The sequence below is a fragment of the Tasmannia lanceolata genome, unplaced genomic scaffold (assembly GCF_043159265.1).
Source record: "Tasmannia lanceolata isolate RefF3 unplaced genomic scaffold, GAP_Taslan_0.1 ptg000013l, whole genome shotgun sequence".
NCBI lineage: Eukaryota > Viridiplantae > Streptophyta > Magnoliopsida > Canellales > Winteraceae > Tasmannia > Tasmannia lanceolata.
This window is the reverse complement of record NW_027518690.1, coordinates 2,154,284-2,173,885: the sequence shown is the minus strand read 5'-3', so window position 1 is coordinate 2,173,885 and position 19,602 is coordinate 2,154,284. Positions and strand designations below refer to the sequence as shown.

The 19,602-nt window shown below is 37.3% G+C and overlaps 1 protein-coding gene across 1 annotated transcript in view; it reads left to right on the top strand.

Annotated features, from left to right (window-relative positions):
* Positions 1-1,670: 1,670 nt before the first annotated feature.
* Positions 1,671-19,602, top strand: part of LOC143889478 (phosphatidylserine decarboxylase proenzyme 2-like) — a 37,004-nt gene continuing 19,072 nt past the window's right edge. Inside the window, exons 1-9 of the mRNA XM_077393698.1 lie at positions 1,671-1,893; positions 1,978-2,057; positions 7,166-7,190; positions 10,461-10,520; positions 12,791-12,859; positions 16,087-16,176; positions 16,280-16,330; positions 16,945-17,028; positions 17,147-17,238. Coding sequence (XP_077249813.1) covers positions 1,723-1,893; positions 1,978-2,057; positions 7,166-7,190; positions 10,461-10,520; positions 12,791-12,859; positions 16,087-16,176; positions 16,280-16,330; positions 16,945-17,028; positions 17,147-17,238 — 722 coding nt within the window. The 5' untranslated portion in view covers positions 1,671-1,722. The remainder of the gene's footprint in view (positions 1,894-1,977; positions 2,058-7,165; positions 7,191-10,460; positions 10,521-12,790; positions 12,860-16,086; positions 16,177-16,279; positions 16,331-16,944; positions 17,029-17,146; positions 17,239-19,602) is intronic.

Genomic DNA, 19,602 nt, shown 5'->3' with positions numbered 1-19,602 from the left:
ATCTATTACAAACCGTCGGATCGTCTCCTGTCACGTGTCCAGATCGCGAAGAACGAGCCCCAATTTTTATCCCTAACACTATGTTTGGCAGCTGTGAAATTTGTTTTCATTGAACATTAGCTTATCCGGTGTTGGGAGGGGGACAAGGAGGGTGGGAAAGGGGGAGAATTGAGAGGACATGAGTGAGGAGAGGGTGAGAAGAGGCTAAAAAATTGGGAAAATAACTCTAGTCAAAGTAGAGTTTTATTTTTCCTATTTTTCAGCCACTTAGCACCATCTCCTCACTCATGCCCCTCTCAATTCTCCCTCTCTCCCCCTCTTTCTACCCTCTGTCACCACTTGGCAAAACTAATATTTCTTGGAAAATAATTTCATGGTGGCCAAACTTGGCCTTAGGGTCTTGGTTAAACAAAAATTTGGAAAAATCAAAGTAAAAGGACATGTTCTCCATGTCCTAACATTGTTCGGTTGCCATTTACACGGGAATCCCGTCGGCGCAAAATTTTCAAATGCAAGGCCTTTTTAGGGTTTGACTTTCAACTCATATCGAGAGGAAAAGGAAAGTAAAGAAATGAGAATTTATTTTTCCTTTCCTTCTACTTCTATGTTACGTACATCCAAATGGACCACTGGTTGCACACATGGTTTGAAATTTCGGTTTTTGTAAGCATTTCATCCCTCACCGAAACTGAAATTTTGGCTAAAATTTTGAAATGTCAGCCGAAGCCCGACAAAACCAATAAAAAAATATTTTATTTAAGTTGGCCGAAATTATAGAAATTTCGATCGAAATTTCAGGAAAATATTATATAATTAAAAAAATCGAGATTTTTGGGTCGAATTTTCTTAAATTTCGAACGAAATTTTAGATGAAAACATGTAGGGGCCGTTTGGATACGCAGATTATAGAATTAAAGCTTTTAGTTTCAAAACAGTGTGAAAGAGGGTTCATAATCGGGTTGCTGCATGCTGTCCTAGCAGCCTTTCTTGGATTTTAAGTAAGGAAAGCCAGGTTTTAGAAATCTTATGGTGGGGGAGAGGTTTTTAAAACCTGGTTTTCTTACTTAAAATCCAAGAAACTCTGCCAGGACAGCATGCAGCAACCCGATCATGAACCATCTTTTACATTGTTTTCAAACTAAAAACCTAGATTCTAAAATCCGCGTATCCAGACGGCTTCGTAATGTTTCGGGTATTGCCGATTTCGGTTTTGGGGCTTACCAAAATCCAAAATTTCAGTCGAAATTTGAAACCATGGTGAACATAAGAAGGCTAAATTGTTGATTTTTTGTAGATTTTTATCATATGAATAGAATAGTCATTCACGTAAAATCTAGGATTTAGCTTATAAATTCAAGGCTTCAGCTTGTAAAATTTAGGATTTTACAATCTTAGATTATAAATGGACGGTCAAAGTTTACTTATACGCGACCGTTCGTATTCAACTGCCAAGATTTTTATCCAATAAAAGAGAGTTAGAATGAAAGGTAACAGAGCATTTGTACGGCTGCGATAGTTTGGATCAAACAAATGTAGGGCCCATTCATGCAATAGAGCACGACGTTAAAATGTGTTCGCGACTGACTCTAGCATTTCTCAATTAAAAAATATCAATTCAGAGGTCTCTGTCGTATCCATCTGTCTCAGAAAGTCCAACTCTACTATTAGTCTTTGGGAGAGAGAGAAAGAGAGATAGAGAGAGACAGAGAGAGAGAGAGAGAGATGGGGCAGGGGAGCTCGAAACCGAACATCCCGGAATCTGAATCCCGTAGATCAAGACTCCAGCGACGATTCCGATTCCATCGACGTGGTAACGGTTCGGAATCGAATTCACAGCTGAAGAACATCGCTGCTGAGGATTTCACTGGAATCGCTCTCATCGAACTCATTAGCGTAAGCTTTTTTTTTTTTTTTGCTCGCTTTTTTGAATCATTCTCAAAAAATGTTTTCTTATTTCTTCGAATCATCTTTTCACAGGCTGAGATGAAGTTCAAAGACAAGTGGTTTGCTTGTCTTTCTTTTGGGGAGAGAACTTTTCGTACGGATACCTCTGATCAGTTAAGAACAATCTTTTCGTCTCATATTTTACTGATTAGAATTTATGTTTTTACAGTTTGTGACCATTGAAAGTACTTTTTTTCTTCTTGGGAAAGTTCCTCTAAAATTGTGTTATCTTGGGGAAATTACTTCAGAATGACTATTTCACTTCAGTCTGGCACCGTACGATGAAAAACCCCAAGGTGCTCTCCTTGATGGACATAAAAAGGAGAGGGCATTTTGGTCCTTTTCATCGTATGGCGCTAGACGGACGTGAAATGGAATAAAAATCCATTCATTTGTCATTTCTGGGATATGATAGGGTTTTCTCGGAACTTTCTCTTTCTTCTTTTTATCAAGGAATTTGATGTTTATTATTTCGAATTTATTAGAATTAGAAGCATTTTGTTTGGGAAATGATATTCACTCCACACCCTCTTATTTGAAAAGTACAGTTCAAACTTTTATTTACCACATTTCTTATTTGCTTTTGAGAGCTATGCTACTTGGTTCGCTCAATGTCTGGTCGGATTGAAAGTTGGTGGTGGAATTGATATGCGCGATGGAATCTTGATTGCGAGAAAAACAAAATTTTTCGGATTCCACCATCCAAACCAAGATCCTAGTTACTAGATTCGGTGATGAATTGGAAATATATGAGCAAAAAAGAACTTAATAGATAATTGTCCTCACTTGACAATCGCTGCTTGATAACTCCCCACTAGGTGTGCTCGGCATTTCTCAAACCCGAACTACTCTGAAAGTCGAAGTAGTGGCTTCTAATCAACATGAAGATGGAGGAGAAAGAAGAAGACTTTGGGTTACAAACCGATTTGAAATCTCAGAGGCTACTTAGTTCTCCCAGAACTAGAAGTTGAATTAGAACTTTAACTAGAACTAGAACTAGAAGTATAACTAGAAGAGAGAAGAATTCTAGGAGAGAGGGGTTGGACGAATTTCTCAGAGGGAAGAGATGGATTGAGCTGTGTGTGAAAAACATGCTCCTTATATAGAGCTCCCAACGGACTTTGTTTCCCTATAGGAATTCTCTTTGAATTTGGAAACTCTCCTCGAGTAAAACTCAATCAGGGTAAAAATCATTTCTTGCACATGGGTATATTTTCCAAATTAAAAAAGGATTCCAAGTTTAATTCAATCTCTCGTTCCCTTTCGAATTTCCACCAATGGGAAATCGCCAAATTGTACATAATTCCTAACCAATAGGAATTAAGTATTTAATTGAGCACATGTTTGATTAAATCACTTAAACTCCAATCAATAGGATTTAAGCAATTAATTAACACATATTAATTAAACACACACACAACATCATATTATGGTGTCTCTTCTTCTAATTAATGTGTATGCACTCTATGTATGGTGCATCTTCTCCCTGTTTCACATACAATGGATCCAATCCATTCTTCGTGTGTGATAAAGTCCGGCACCCGGATTGTCCAACAATCCTCAAGGGTCTAGCGAGTTGTGAGTGGGATCTTCGCGGGGATCTAACGGTTGTTTCACGAATTCCCTTCTCATATATTCACTTTAATGGGATCTTTACAAAATCCCCCAATTGCCCTTATTTACATAATAGTAACTTTAAAACTCCCCATCAAGTTGGAGCATAAACATGATGAATGCCCAATTTGGAACAAATAATATCCAAACTATTAAAACTTACGACCTAGGTAAAATTATCCGCCGAATAATTTTGGGGACGAATAAAGGAGGTTGCCACTTCCTCGTTCATCACTTTGTTTCGCACAAAATGATAGCGAGTCTCATTGTTCTTAGCCCACTCATGGAAAACAGAACGGTTTACAATATGTGTTACTGCTTGATTGTCACAATATAACTTCAATGGAGACTTAAATTTAAAACCCAACTCCATAAAAAGAACATGGCCAAACCAACTCACATATAGCGTGGGCCATAGCCCCATACTATGCTTCTACACTTGACCGTGCGACTACATGCAGTTTTTTATTCTTCCATGTAATTGTATTTCCTCCAACAAATGTATACCAACCTATCGTAGATCTTCTATCTGAAGCTGAATGTGCCCGATCAACATCTGTGTATCCTTCCATCCATAGATAACAATTTAGCTTGTCCAAAATTCATTGGCCATGATTTCCTTAGTATATCTCAAGATATTAATAACATCATTTCAGTATGGTGGGAGAGCTATCCTTATTAAGGCTGTATTGGCTAATATCCCCATCTACCAGCTATCTTTATTCAAATGCCCGATGAGTGTAATCAAAAGATTGGACCGGGGGGGAGGGATTCAGTAGAGAAATGAGGCATCCCCTTGGTAAGTTGGAAGTTGGTGCCTAAACCCATAAAGGTCAGAGGATTAGGCATTAGAAGAATTAAAGAGGCAAATCAAGCGGTTATGGGAAAGTGGTCATGGAGATTTGGGGATGAATCCTCATAGTTGTCGTATAATGTTATTGAAAGTAAGTATGGAGCGGCGGTAGGTCATTGGGAATTAGAGGACTTATTTAGACACCCCGAGGTCACTGTGTGGAGAGATATCTTTCGCTTTAAAGATATGTTCCTATCATATATGAGGTTCATAATTGGGAGTGGTCACCGTTTTAGATTCTGGCTTGACAATTGGTGTTCCCAAAGTCTGTTAAAAGATGTCTTCCTTGATTTGTTTGTGGTGGCTCAACCTAACGACTCTCTTGTGAAAGACATGTATGAGCGGTGAGATGATAGGGTGGCGTGGTTATTTGTTTGACAGAGAATTGCAGTCGGTGGCCAGGTTATTCGAGGTTCTTGAAAGCTGCTATATTAGACGGGATGGTAGAAACAAAAGGGTATGGATCTGGAATACTTCTGGGGAGTTATCCGTTTTCTATCTTCTTCTTATGTCTGGCTCTGCATCCTCTAGTAGCTTGAGTGTGGACCATCCAAGCTACCCCTAGCTTAGGTGTGTTCGGTTGGGCCGCCTTTCAAAATCGAATCCAAATGGTGGATTTCCTTCGTGAGAGGAAGATGTTAATTGTTGATTATTGTCCTTTTTGCATTGAGGCCGGGGAGGCTGTGGACCGTTTATTTTTACATTGCAAAATGGCTCGAGAGATATGGAGCGGTATTTTGAGCAGATTTGGTATTTCTTGGGTTTTCCCAATGTCTCTCATAGATGTCTTGGAGGGATGGCAGTTGGTGCCTTGGAAAAGAAAAGGTAAAATTCTTTGGAATGCGTCTTTTCTGGCAACCATTTGGGTTCTTTGGAAGGAGTGAAATGCTAGGGTATTCAAAGGATATTATAGGAGCTCTTCGCCTTGATTGTTTATTGAGTAAAGACTATCCCAAGTTTCAGATTTGTGTCATCCTTTGAGTTATGGAACTGTTGGAGGGAGGTATGTAATAGCTCAGCCCCAAAAGTTTGATCTCGCCGCATTGGGAGCCTCCTACCGATGGTTCCTCAAGATGAATTTTGATGGTTCTAGCTTGGACAATCCAGGTCCAGGAGGGGTCTGGGGAGTCCTAAGAGATGATGGTGGTAGTGTGATCTGGGTTTTTGCAGGCCCCATTGGGGTTGCAGACTCTAGTGAGGCGGAGGTTCGTGCTGCCCATCAAGGTATTAAGTTCTTGGACCGCTCTGATTTGGATAGAGTGATGGTTGAAAGGGATTATATTAATGTCATTCGCTGGCATAGTGGATCTCACCCTTGCCCTTGGCATTCTTCTCACCTTTTCGATGAGATAGTTGATATCGTGGGTTCTTCGGGTTTAAGAGAGGATTTACGAAGAGAGAAATCAGGGAGAGAAATTAAGGGATTTGCCGAAAATCCAAACCTAAACAAAAAGAGGATAAAAAAATAGTGGAGAGAGACGTGCGAGAGAGAGGGAGAAAATGGCGTAAAGGGACTCTTCTTCTTTCCCTCTTCCTTCCCTAAGATCTTTGCTCTGATACCATGTTAGAAATGGGGATTAGGTTAATGAGGAAGAAGAAGAGGAATGGAGGGATGGAGAGTCTCCACTAAGGAGCTCTCACATGTATACGATGTATATATAGGCCTTAAACAGGGCAACCTGATACAATGACTATAATACCCTCTACAATACATGTAATGACTAAACTACCCAACGTACTACTCAACAACCGCTAAGGGGGACCTCTCTATTTTGGACTTGGAATTGCTTTTCGTACATTTCTTCAGGCTTATTCCTTTTCCTTGAATTATGTCTTTGTTGTTCTTCATCTCTCTATTAACAGTAGGTTTCTGTGGCATAGGTGTTTAGGTCATCCACATAGAGATAGACTGTTAGTTTGACGGGCCCTTGGATTTTAGCCGAAATTTTTGATTGAGTTGATTTCGGTGTTGGTCTCGAAATTTCAGCCGAAATTTAAAACCATGCTGATGAATTGATACTCTTAGTATGAGCCTCTACGTACTTGTATTCCACATGCAAGCTATCCATTCTTCTATTTTATGTGCATGTGTGTTGTCTCAGAATCTTTGTTCCATATATTTGATACTAGTAAAAAACTCCATGCGATGCACGGGCCGACAAAGAACTGTATGGACCACAGCATAGGTCGATCCAAACCGTCCATGCGATGGAACACAACATCAATAGGTTGTGCCCCAAAAACCATCTCCATAGGCTGATCCTAGCCCTCCAATCTATAGAGGTTTCCATAATATGTTGTTCCTCTTAAATCTGATGGTTAAGATCACCCTATAGATTTTTTTTTATTAAAAAAGCATAGAGAGGGGTAGGATCGAAATTATGTGGCTCTAATGGGTGCCTTTGTTAAAAAGCATAAAGGAGGGGGTAGTATCGCAAATAAGTGGGTTGAATGGGTGCCTTTGTCTAAAAAAAGTCAAAAAAATGTGAATGGAGGAAGGGGAGGGCTGCCACATGGGCAGTGAACAGTAAACCCCCTTCCTCTTTATTATATTAGATTGTTAACTATTATTAATATTTTCCCATCACATGGTTTTCTATGGGTGATGATGAAGTTAGATAGTGTTAGTCTAGCTAACCTAATTTGTTTATTACTTGCCCAACAACTTTATTCCATGTGATGTAAGGTTTTTATTTTATTTCTTTCATGAATGATACTAATATTTCTTTGTTTTATTTCTGAATGATGTTGCAGAACTGAGAAGCCTGTCTGGAAGTCAGTGAGTAAACTCATACAACATATCTTATGCCACACTCATTTTGAATTTTCATCAAGTTTAGTTTCTTTTATTTATTTGACAAGCTTACAAAATGGACTTGTTTACTACGCATGTTGACATCAAGGCAATTTATAAAAAATGGATTTATCAACAGGAAGTATGAAATCTCTCATACAATACATGGTTGTATAGCACATGTATACTTTTTGGTTTGTGTGATTTGTAACTCATGAAAATAAATGTATGCAATACTCGATTCTCATTTAATATTGATTGGCCATCACATGAAATCCTCTCAGCTTTTCATTTCAAACTCTTCAATTCAAATCAGCAAAAAACTCCTTAAAACTACAAAAGAAATCCCTTATATAGTGGGTGTCCAACTCCTTCCCTCCATTATACAAATGCCCTCCCTACATGACCCTCATTCTCTCCTTTATTACAAGTTTGCCCTATATGCAAATACACTCTATAAAAGCAAGAAATTACATATATTGCCACTACTAATGCATTATTACATTGGTGCTCCCCTTTTCATAACTCTTTCCTTCACTTCCTTTCATCTCTTGCCAAAGGCCTTAAACCAAAGAATTTGCTTTCGAAAGCTATTCTGTAGCCTTAGGTTTGATGAAAAATGTCTAGATCAGCCATTAGGCATTTATATTTTCAAGGTTTTGAAATCTGAAAAACTTCACATGCTCATCAAAATCATTGAAAAAGTTGGTAAAAATATCCGTAAACACCTTTGAAGGGATCTACGTCAATCCATTGTCTTGGTCTGAGGGATGGAGAGCCATACAACTGATGACATTAGCCGTACGACCTAAATAAGATTTGAATCTTCTTTTCTTCAATTCTAAGAGGTCCTTTTGATGTTTTAAATGTCGATTGGATTTAGAAAAATATTAGATTTGGCCTCATTGCTTGATCTGCACCCGCTTTAATACAATGTAGCTGGTCATGCAAGAAAGAAATGGTCGTAGAAGGTGAGAGACAGAGAAGAATAGAACAAACAGAATATGAAAGGAGAAGAGGTTTTCCATGGGCATGATGGTGTGCTCCTTTCTTGGGGCATGCCCTATTTTATTCACTAAAGTGAAAAGCTATATAATGAAAAAATGTCCCTGGACTTCAGTTACAGTAAATAAACAGAAAATAAACTCTGAACTAACCATAAGCTCTGACTCACTATACTCAAACCAATGTCTTTAAATATTGCCCTTTACTAGCTCGGTCACATATGATTGATTTTTTTTCTCTTCGCAATTTTATTCAATATCATTCAAAAGAAATAATTTTGGGTATTTGAGTGTTGTAGATTTTGTTTAAATTTTTTTATTGCTAATTCCTTCTTATAAGTCTTGTTGAGTTTTATTTAATTTATACTTGCTTCTTAGCTAACAACATGAGATATCATATCCATATCCGTGTCCTAGATTTTGTGAAAATGCCAACTTTTAACTTTGTTCACATGGCCATTTCTGTGTCCGATATCCATTTCTAGGTATCATTGATTGCCGCTTCACTATTGGCTATTTCATCTTTTTGGTTCACCATGAAACAACCAACTGTTGCACAATCTAATGCCTTAAGCTTAATATTATCCAATAACCTCCAATGCAGTAGCGTTAACTTGGTTTAAGTTACTTAGTTCTAGATCATAGTTTCTTTCTTTCCAGTCTTGTCACACTTCAATGTGATAATAGTAATAAAACTATTACACCATCTATGGGTTCTATTCTGGTATTTCTTTCATGTACAAAACATGGTTTTAAATTTCCATCGAAACTGACATGAAATGACTGAAATGTTTTCGTTTCCATCACCACTGAAATGCCTACCGAAGCCAAAACCGAAAGTGTATTAATGGTGTACTATATTAATGAGTTATATAATTGTATTTGTATGAATTGTGTGTGAAATGTTTTGTATCCATTACATATTAGTATTTATATGAATTACATGTGAAATGTGGTATGTATTGAATTATCAAACATGGCATAGTACATGTCACTAGGTGTTTGATGTTGTTAAAACTGTTGTGGAATGATTGTCGCATATTTGATGGTTTTTAAGTGTGTATTTTTGCTTTTTGATAGGTAAGCTAGGATCAAACCTGTGACCTCAAGGTTGAGAAGTGTGTTTCTGTGCTTATTCTAGTATCCCCTAAAGTTTCATCTTAAACTTCTGCCATTTGGATATATTTCCATGATTTTATAGGATTTCCACCTAAATTTCCAACAGAAATTGAAATCTTTTCGTTTTCGTGGTGACTTAACCTGAAATTTAAAAACTTGGTAGAAAACATGTTATTGATTGGTACTTCGTTCAATAGAGAGTGACAGAGGGAGGGTATTTGTATGATGTTTATTCTATGCATAAATCAACCTACAAAAATCTTCATTAGTCTTTATCTTAAGCCCATTCCCATTGGATTTAGAGCAGTTAGGGGCGCATCAAGCTTCGAACCTTAATTTGAGGGTCCTGTTAAGAGATAGATGTCTCTGTGTGTTTAAATGGTATGAAATTATTCTCTTACTCTCCGTCTTTTATATTTCACATGCCATGTTGACTTTCTAGCCACTTGCAGATACTTTATTTACTATTTTTTCTTGTACATGCCAGCGAGAACTCCCTCTCATAATTTAAGAAAGAGGGAGATTTACATTTTGTCTAGGTCTCAAACCCATGCAGAGAGATAACTACTTGTAAATGGAATTGGTTGATGTCCATAGTGTTTGCTTTTTTAGAAAAAATCTCGTCAAAATCTGCTTTTAGTCTCACCATGAGTGCCATCCCGGCATCCCCTCCCATTGGTCTTCATCTCGCCGATGTCTTGCTACCACTTCTTTAAAAATAGGAATGCCTTACTTTATTTAGGTCTAACATGCTGAGTGTTACATGCTTTCACGTACCTTGTGGAATTTTATTTTTGTGTTTCTATGTCTTCTCTCTATTCTATTTCTCTCTCATTCATCTGTGCGTATGATTTGATTGGTTGAGTTATGTAGTTATTTTAGAGTGAACCATTTTTGCTTTCATTGCTATGCACCTCTTTTTTTTGAGTTACAAAAGTCATGTTTTAGTTCTCACTAATGGTATTTAGCACTGTGTATGGTAGCTGGAAGTATTTCTTTTTCTTTTCTTTTTTGTAAAAGGTTCATTATGATATTTGTAACTTATTTTTGAAAGAGAAACACCGACATGTTTTTATTTATTAACAATCTCATCTGAAAATACTATTTTGTGCTCTGATTTCTTCTTCTGTAGGAGAAGAAAGTTGTGTTGGAAAGAAATGGTCCTCATATTGCAAGGATATCCATCTTTGAGGTGTGTGATTTGCGTAATTTTATTTTGCACTTTTCGTTAGTCCTTCACTTAGAATCAAGTTAGAGAATTTTCTATCTAAGAAGTTGTTCAACACTTGGAAAGCAAGAGTTTTTATATGATGAAAGGCCTTAGAGTCCATTATTTTTCAAAAAGTACCGTACGGCCCACACCATAGGATGATCCAAACCGTCCATAAGATGGGACTCAACCTAAATAGGTTGTGCCCCAAAAATCATTTCCATAGGTTGATCCTAACCATCCGATCTATGATCCACCCTCTAATGTGAGGTCCCTCTACAGATCGGATGGTTAGGATCAACCTATGGAAATGATTTTTGGGGCACAACATATTTAGGTTGTGTCACATCTTATGGACGGTTTGGATCATCCTATTGTGTGGGCCGTTCGGTATTTTTGAAAAATAATGGACTCTAAGGCCTTTCATCATATAAAAACTCTGGAAAGCAATGCCTAATTGGACACAACAGTTTTGCTTAAGATTCGAGGCGCTCTAGCACTTGTTGACAGTTTAGAACATTTTTGAAATGACTTGCTAATGAAACCTTGTGATTCTTTTTTGAATAGCTACTCACTTATACACTAGGGCCTATAAATTAGCTGAATCACCAATTACTTGCATCGCTTAATGAGGCTTCTATGTAGCCAAGGTTTTAAATTTTGGCCGAAATACCGAAATTTCGGAAATATACCAAATTTCAGCAGAAATTTCCGAAATTTCTGAAAAATGATTTTTTTGCTTCACAATTTTACTAATTTTTCAAAATATCGGCCGATGTTACCGAAATTTCGAAATAAAAATGTAATTCATTTTTCCCCCGAATTTCGGGATTTCGGCCAAAATTTCGGTTTCGGCCAAGGCTGAAACCAAAACCGAAATTTAAAACCTTGTGTGTAGCACAGTTTTATCTTGGTTGTAATTGGCAATCACTTTTTGAAAGAGTCAGTTTCTATTGCCAATGTTGATGCAGGGATCTTGCTTTCCAGTTTTACCATTCGGTATTAGGAAGTTACCTATTTGAATCATTACCTAAAAGATATCAGTTTCATTTTACCAAGTTACCAACCATGGCAACAAGTGCCAATCCGTGGGATTTAGACTTAGGAAACTAGCCTTTCTCAGTTTAATAATTTAGCAAATGCCTTTCTTAAGTCTAGCTAAATAGCAATAAATTACTTTTTAATTAGTACCCAATAGGAATGAGATCTAAAACAGCTTTTATTTTATAATTTTTCAATGCAAAATTGTGTAAGATCTTTACACCTAGATTAGAGTTGCTACTTTCTTTGTTTGTTTTTAGTTTCCAAAGTTAGAATAAGGATCTCATTAGCCTATTTAAACTCAATGTAATGGAGAAGATCTTGGTTTTTGATAATTGAAGTATTGAATGAAAAGTGTTCTTTTCTTGTGGAGAAAAGGTGTTTTTACACTTCTTTCTTGGAGTTTCCCTCCAATGTGGGTTAGCTTTTGAGCACCACAATTATCTTTTGTTATTTCTTTTCGGATCATCATCGCCGTTATCGATCGCACGCCCATCCGGCGTCAATTGGTATCAGAACGTGCGGCGTGGATCAAATCTTTTTTTAATTTTTTTTTAAATTTCTTATTTTCGTCATTTTATTTGTTGTATGTTTTTGGGATGTCAAATCTTGTTCTTTTAGCATGATTTTGGTGTTTTTAGAAAGGTTTTTCGATTACCTATCGAAAGAGCCCAAGATTATGCTATTTGGAGTTGATTTGGCTAAGTTATAGGCAGTTTTAGGATATGGTATAGTTATATTGCGGGATTACTATTTTAGGATAGTTTTAGTCATGTTTCTTCTTTTTATTTATGTTGCTTTAGTTAGAAGATTGAGAATAATAGCTAGGCAAGAATTTAGGGTTGCTATTTTTAGGTTTTGGTTTTTTATGTAATGTAATTGCGTGAGGAAAGAAAACAGATTGAATAAAGTTATTTTTGGGACATCTCTTGTGAAGAGAGCATTGGCTCTTTCACGTGGGTGAAGGAGCTTCGCTCCTGTCACGTGTTATATTGGAGCTTTCCTCCAAACCGTGGCATGGGTTTTCTAACTCCCACAAGATTATTTTAGTTGCTTGTTGTGTTTAATCTCCATCTTGTGTTGCCGCTCCACGCTCCCTGCGCCAAATGTTCTCCTTTTTTTAATTTGAGGAGCAATCTTTTTCCATCATTGTTAAAATAGCTCGTGTAAATATAGTATATAGTCCATCAGCAGTTTTACTCGTTTTGCAGACCAATAGATTGTCCAGGAATAATCTGATCGGGTATTGCGAGATTGATCTCGTGGAAGTTCTCAGGCAGGTAAGATTTGTATATTAACACTAGGAATTTCCATACATGAACTTTATTTTAACCTTTTAAATGCTTTCTATGAAATATTTATCAGATTATGTATTTTTTTAAATTCTTGAACCCCAGCTATAGTACAACCATGGGCTTCTATTTTCTTTCGTAAATACATTTGATTGTGCAATTATATTTTGGGAGTCGGAATTTATTTTATGCTTCTTAAAAATCCCTTCTATGGTCATTATCTTTCCTACCCATGCAGTCCTGTTGAATGATGTGGTGGTTGCAGTTGTCGACCTTGGCTATTTCAGAGGATTGCTTAGGATTGATGACTTAAACGATTTGAACTAGAGTTTGACATGCCTGCCTAAACCTTAGATCTTTTTCTACGAAATGGATTAGTATACTAGAAAGGTATCTGTAACTTTGAAGAATTTCTTTTAATTTTGTTTTGCTTCATTAATGCATCTTTACAATGGTTGGTTGTTATATACAATTTTTATTGCATTGCTCTTATTGTTAGAGAAACCCTTTCCAACTTAAAGAGAAGATGTCAGCCATGTTGTGAGAATATGATCAGAGGCTATACCTGGTTTACACAAAGAAGTCCCAAAAATATTGAGTAGGGCACAATAAGTTGTTTCAACAATGCCTAGAATCATGTTCACATACAAGCACCAAGTGTGAGAGAATTTAGACCCAATGCAAATGTTTTTTTTTTTTTTTGAACCAGTGCAGATGGTTGTTGGTCCAGTCACACGAGGTTGTTGCCATTGATTTCAATGATCGATCTTCTGGCTCAGAAGGACCTAGAAGTTCTTGCCATCGAGGGCAAGGATTGAAGTTTCGGTTTCGGTTTCGGCCTAAGGCGAAAACGAAATTTCGGTGGCAATTTCAGTTGCGATGGAGATTTCCGTGAAAATCTTATAATTTTGGCAGAAATTTAAAATTTTCGGTTTCGGTTTTAAATTTCGTTCCCGGCCGGAATCTGAAATTTTGGTATTTTGGCTGAAATTTAATACTATAACTGAGGTAGGGATGAAAATTTGAAATTTCAGATTTCGGCTGAAATTTAAAACCATGACCAAGGGAGGGATGAAAATTGATATTGCACGTATGTAGGGCTGCAACTCGGGTCGGGTTGAGGCCAACGCAACCCAACCCGACCACGAGGAACCCATTTTTCCAACCCAACCCGAGTTCCAACCCGGCGGGGTTCAACCTTACCCAACCAGAGGAAAAATTTCCTCGGAGATTTCCGTGAAAATCGTATAATTTTGGCAGAAATTTAAAATTTTCGGTTTCGGTTTTAAATTTTGTTCCCGGCCGGAATCTGAAATTTCGGTATTTCGGCTGAAATTTAATACTATAACCGATGTAGGGATGAAAATTTGAAATTTCAGATTTCAGCTGAAATTTAAAACCATGACCAAGGGAGGGATGAAAATTGATATTGCACGTATGTAGGGCTGCACCTCGGATCGGGTTGAGGCCAACGCAACCCAACCCGACCACGAGGAACCCATTTTTCCAACCCAACCCGAGTTCCAAACCGGCGGGGTTCAACCTTACCCAACCCGAGGAAAAATTTCCTCAACTCGACCTAACCCGACCCGACCCGACCCGATTTCCATATTGAATCTTGTCGCCGGGATTTTGTTTCCTGATTTGTAGCGATTTCACTCTCATCTCCACTTGGAGATTCCGATTTATCAGGAAAAGAAATTCCTGGCCCAAAAGAATAAAAAATAATTCGACAAGGAAAGAGACGTGGATACGAAGGTGAAGGCTTGATTGAAAACTCCTTTACTCACCGTAGGAGGAGGTGAAGCCGCAGAGACGTGGAGACATGGTGGAGTTAGGGTTTCGTGAATGAAGAAGGAAAGAAGAAAAAGATTTAGGGTTTCTACTCCTGAGGGTTTCATTTTCTGATTTTTGATAAAAATAGAAAGAGCCGAGCGGTATTTGCGACTTTCCCCAAACGTCTTAACTATTAAAAGTCTAAAAGTAAAAGACTAAAAGTCTAAAACTGTAAATATCACTAAAATTTGAAAAAAATAAAAAAAACTTAGTAGAAAATGGTCGGGTTACAATTCGGGTCGGGTTGCCCGATACCCCAACCCGACCCAACACGATTTCCAGTCGATTTATAAATTCCCAACTCGCAACCCAACCCAACCCACGCAAAAAATCGGGTTGAACGCGACCCGAGTTGCACCCCTACAGGTATGAAGCTTGTGTTCAATGTTGAAGAAAATGACAGGGAAAGAGACTGTCTCTGTCATGTTCAAACCGCTTCTACCAAATCCCCTTCTACTAGGCCAAACTCATTCAGGGCTTCAACCATCTATGCGAGGTCGAGGAAGGCATCTCTGTTGGCATGGAATCCACTATCACCAAGAAGGGATGCATCGACATTGCCTGCTTGAGGGGCAAAGAGAGGTTATTACATAGATTTTAGAATTTTTTTAGAAGGCTCAAAAAAAAAAAAAAAGAGAAAGGGGGTGGAAATATCAGCCCCTATGTATATGTACATTTGTAATACATAGACCCTTATTGCTCTATATCCTCAAGCCAGAATTACTTTGGGTGTTTTTTCTCGGAGTTTGAGTTTGTAAAGATTTGGTTCTTCGTGCTACTACTTGAATTCAGTATGCTTGGAAACCTGGATGAAAATCATTTTGCGATTAATATATGGGGTTTTGGGTTGCGTGGCCACTGGTTCTTGGGATATGAACTTGTAATTGTGGCTAGCTTTCTCAAGGTTTGGGCTTCTTCTGGTGGAGAGCTGCTTATTTGTGTTTACGGTTATCTGGTAGCTTCTTATTCATATTGGTGTGGCTCATGCTGGTCTAAGAAATCTGTTTGATATTAATTTTTAGTTCTTGGTTTTCCTTCTCCCAATCATCTATGAGTTTTAAACCGCCTATGCAGTGTGTTCCGCAACTACTAGATGTTGTTTTGGGGCCCAGAGGCCACTGGTTCTTGTGATAAGCACTTGGAATCATAGGCAGGCTTTCCGTGATGCTCGAGCTTCTTTAGTTGTAGAGCTGCTTATTCCTGTTTGTAGTTAAGGGGGCTTCACATTCACGTTTGTCTGGCCCAAATGGTTTAACCTAGACGATTGATAATAGTTAATTTTTTGTTGGTTTTGTGAATTTTGAACTTGCGCAATTTGGATCTTTACCCTGTCCTGGTCTTTCTTTTTGGTTGAACTATAAGATTTGTTGTTCTTTCAGGACTCAGATGACACTCTTGTGGTAGACTTGGTGGATCCATCATCATCAAACATGGTCGTGGGTAAAATGTCACTCAAGTGTTATGTTGAGGTATGCAGTGTTTCATGGCTTTTACCTATAATTGTTTGGTTGGAATTCAAAATTATACCTATAATTGCTTGGTTCACAACTTATATTTGTACTTTTTTGGCAGGATCCAATTGATACAGAAAAAGATTTTGCTCGGCGGATCCTAGCTATTGTGGTATCTTTTAAATTATTCTTCAGTTTTTTTTCTTGTGCATACGATTTTTCATTTTGTTCAAGTTTATACATTTTATCTTGATTTTAGTTTGCATTACCAGAACATAGAAAACTTATCAAACATTTTGGGAATTTGTTATTAATATATAGCCCTTCGTGAATCTCTAAGTAATATTGATGCTGAATGAAGGGAACACTCACAAATAGTTGTGATATGAAATGAAGATATCATGTAGCAAAGCAATGTGTTGTCCTCACTATTTTATGTTGCATGTCATCTGATTCATTAGTCGTGGTTTCTCATTATGTTTCTATGCATCGTATTTATACCTTTCTGTAAATTTCTAGTCGTAAATAGATATTTTGTCATATTGGTCTTAAATTTGTATAAAGCTGCAGATCTTTGGTCTCAGTTTGATTAATTTCTTTTACCGTTACGGATAGGTTGGATGTGGTTGTTTACAACATGTTTTCTTCTTCAATATCATGTTTAAATTTTCTTTTGAGAAACATTCAGCCTGACAGTTTTCCATTTTCTGTTACCCTATTTGATACTTTCCATTTGGAATTTCCAATTCCTCTTCCATTTTTGTAATTGTTGGCTGTTGAATACAGGACGATAATGAAGACGGGATGCTTTCATTCTCTGAGTTTAGTGACTTGATCAGTGCATTTGGGAATCAAGTGGCAGCTAGCAAGGTCTAGACATAAAGATTTTTCCTACATGCATTTATTGTTTTCACATATCTTACAGAAGTTTTTTTATTTGATTGATTATGTTGGTATCTTTTAGCAACTCATTTACATTGCTTGTTAGAAAGAAGAGCTGTTCAAAAAAGCTGACAAGAATAGAGATGGTGTTGTTAGCATGGACGAGTTGGCCGGACTTCTATCTGTTCAACAAGAAGAGTAATGACTTGCATTGATTTTTATGGACATGAATTTGAACAAAACTATCTCATTAGATTTAAATTCATTATATTTTTCATGTGTAATCATTTTCCTCCATGATCACTTCCATATGCTAAATTCAATAATCTTGAGATGTCAAATCTCTGATAGGGAATGGGTTCTCTTAGAAGTAGAATATATAGCTTAGTTTTGTAACTATTGGATTTGTTACGTTTTTTATTGAGCCTTGAATTGTTCCAACTCCTCATGTTTTTTTTTTAAATATTTATTTTGTTATGAGATACCTATCACAGTGATAAGATGTTACTTCACTTGAGGCAATTTTACACTGATTCTCTCTCTGGTTAGCATACATACCGAATAAGCAGATGGTGGCAATGGTGTTATATCTACACTGTTTATGTTGGGCAGTGTGCATAAGGATTACTTTATCATTCTCTACGTTCTTAAGATGTATTTGTAATTACCCTCCGGAGTAGGGGTAAATTAGTCATTTTGTATCTAACATGTTGAAGTAATAAAATTCTCTGGGAGGCTCAATTAAAGCTATCCTTTTCCTAGAAATATGTCTTCTCTCTTCTCTTATTCTAGTCTCAATTATGTATTATAGAAAGATATCAGATCTTGATTTTATTAGATATCCTTGAAATAGAATGTGACGAGTCTTTCATTTCAACCTTATGGATGTGCCAGCAACCAGTAGCTAATTTCATCCTTATGTATTCAGGAAGCGACATTTGAAGCATAGTTTCAAAACTCCCCCGCGTCATCGTTGACTCACCCGAGTCGACTCCTTTTTAGCTTGGCCGCGTTCTTATCCTAGTCTGCATTTTACCCTAAGTCAATCAAAACTTCTTTGACTCGCCTAAGTACTTGACTGCGTAAACCAAGTACTCAGCCGCATTAACCAATTTACTTGGCCATGTCAATCGAGTACTCGGCCGCCTCACGCCGAGCTGACTAGGGTTTGCTTTTGCTGATTTTCGACCCACATCCACGTTTTAAAACCATGATTGAAGGATTCTGTGCAGATTATTCATTTTTTTTATCAAATCTGAATGTGTTTTATCAAATTATTTTTGGCTCCATTCCAATCGCAGTAAAACTATTGTAATTCAATTTCCTGAGTAAAGCATTTACACGGAAAACTTGTTCATTGTAAACTTTTCCTTTTCCGTAGATTCATTGCACGCAGTAAAACGAGAACTAAATCAAATACGGCGTTCCAGTTACCACTAGCCCTAAGAAATGACAGTTGTGTTTTTTATGCAAGAATGAATACAAGGCTGTCGATGCAGTTATAAACTGAAAATACAAGGTTGTAACAGCGTGGGGTGTAAAAAACGACCCAAATTGTAGGGACACCCTCTCCAACACGTTTTGAATCAAGATCAAAAGCACAAAGATATAGAAAACTGCCCCTGCTACTAGGACAAACCCAAAAACCTTGCCGCAGGTTGGACAAGCTCCAAAATGGAAAAACGATATCTGTGATTAGGATGAAAAAAGGAACATGTTAGAGGCAGCCTCCTCCTATTTTCTTCGGGGAAAAAAAAAATCGTGCTGCGCCTCTTCTTGGCTGTCGGCAGTGATGAACACAAGCAAAAAAGATGACTGTTGGCTATCATGAACACAAACATAAAAAAATGAATGTTTGGAGAGGAAGGACCTTAGCCTTAGCCTTGGTGAGGCTCCAAAAGTATGATGCTAGATTGAATCATTTAATGTTGAAATAGAAGAGAAGCAAAAATGATAAGAGAGAAATATCGTGTGAAGAGCACAAGAAGACATGTGCACGTTTGCCTTATATTAACCAACTTAGGATACACTATTACAAATACAAATGCCCTTAATGGAGTGCAAAAGAATAAACAGATTTGAATCATTTGAGACCTAATTTTTTTATTACTGACGTTGTTGGCAACAATCATCATAGTAGTCAAAAGAAATACCATGTGAAGAGCACAAAGAGAAGGCATGTGCTCATTTGCCTCATATTTACCAACTTAGGATACATTATTACAAAGAAAAATAATGGAGGGCAAAATAATAACACACTACATATATCGACCTAATAGCAAGTTGTATGGATGTAATTCAATCCGCACGAACTCCATACCGAAATTTTGGCAATTTTGACCTAAATTTCGGATTAAAAGTAAAATTGTAAAACAAACAAATAAATATAAATCAATTTTCCGAAATTTCAGCCGAAATTTTGGGTTTTGTGGATTTCAGTTTTAGTCCCAACCGAAAGCCGAAATTTTGGTATTTCGGCAGAAATTTAAAACCATGCTCATTTGTACTGTGGGTTGACTTAGGTCCTTTCAAATGCACATCATTAAAGAATCTTCACCTTGG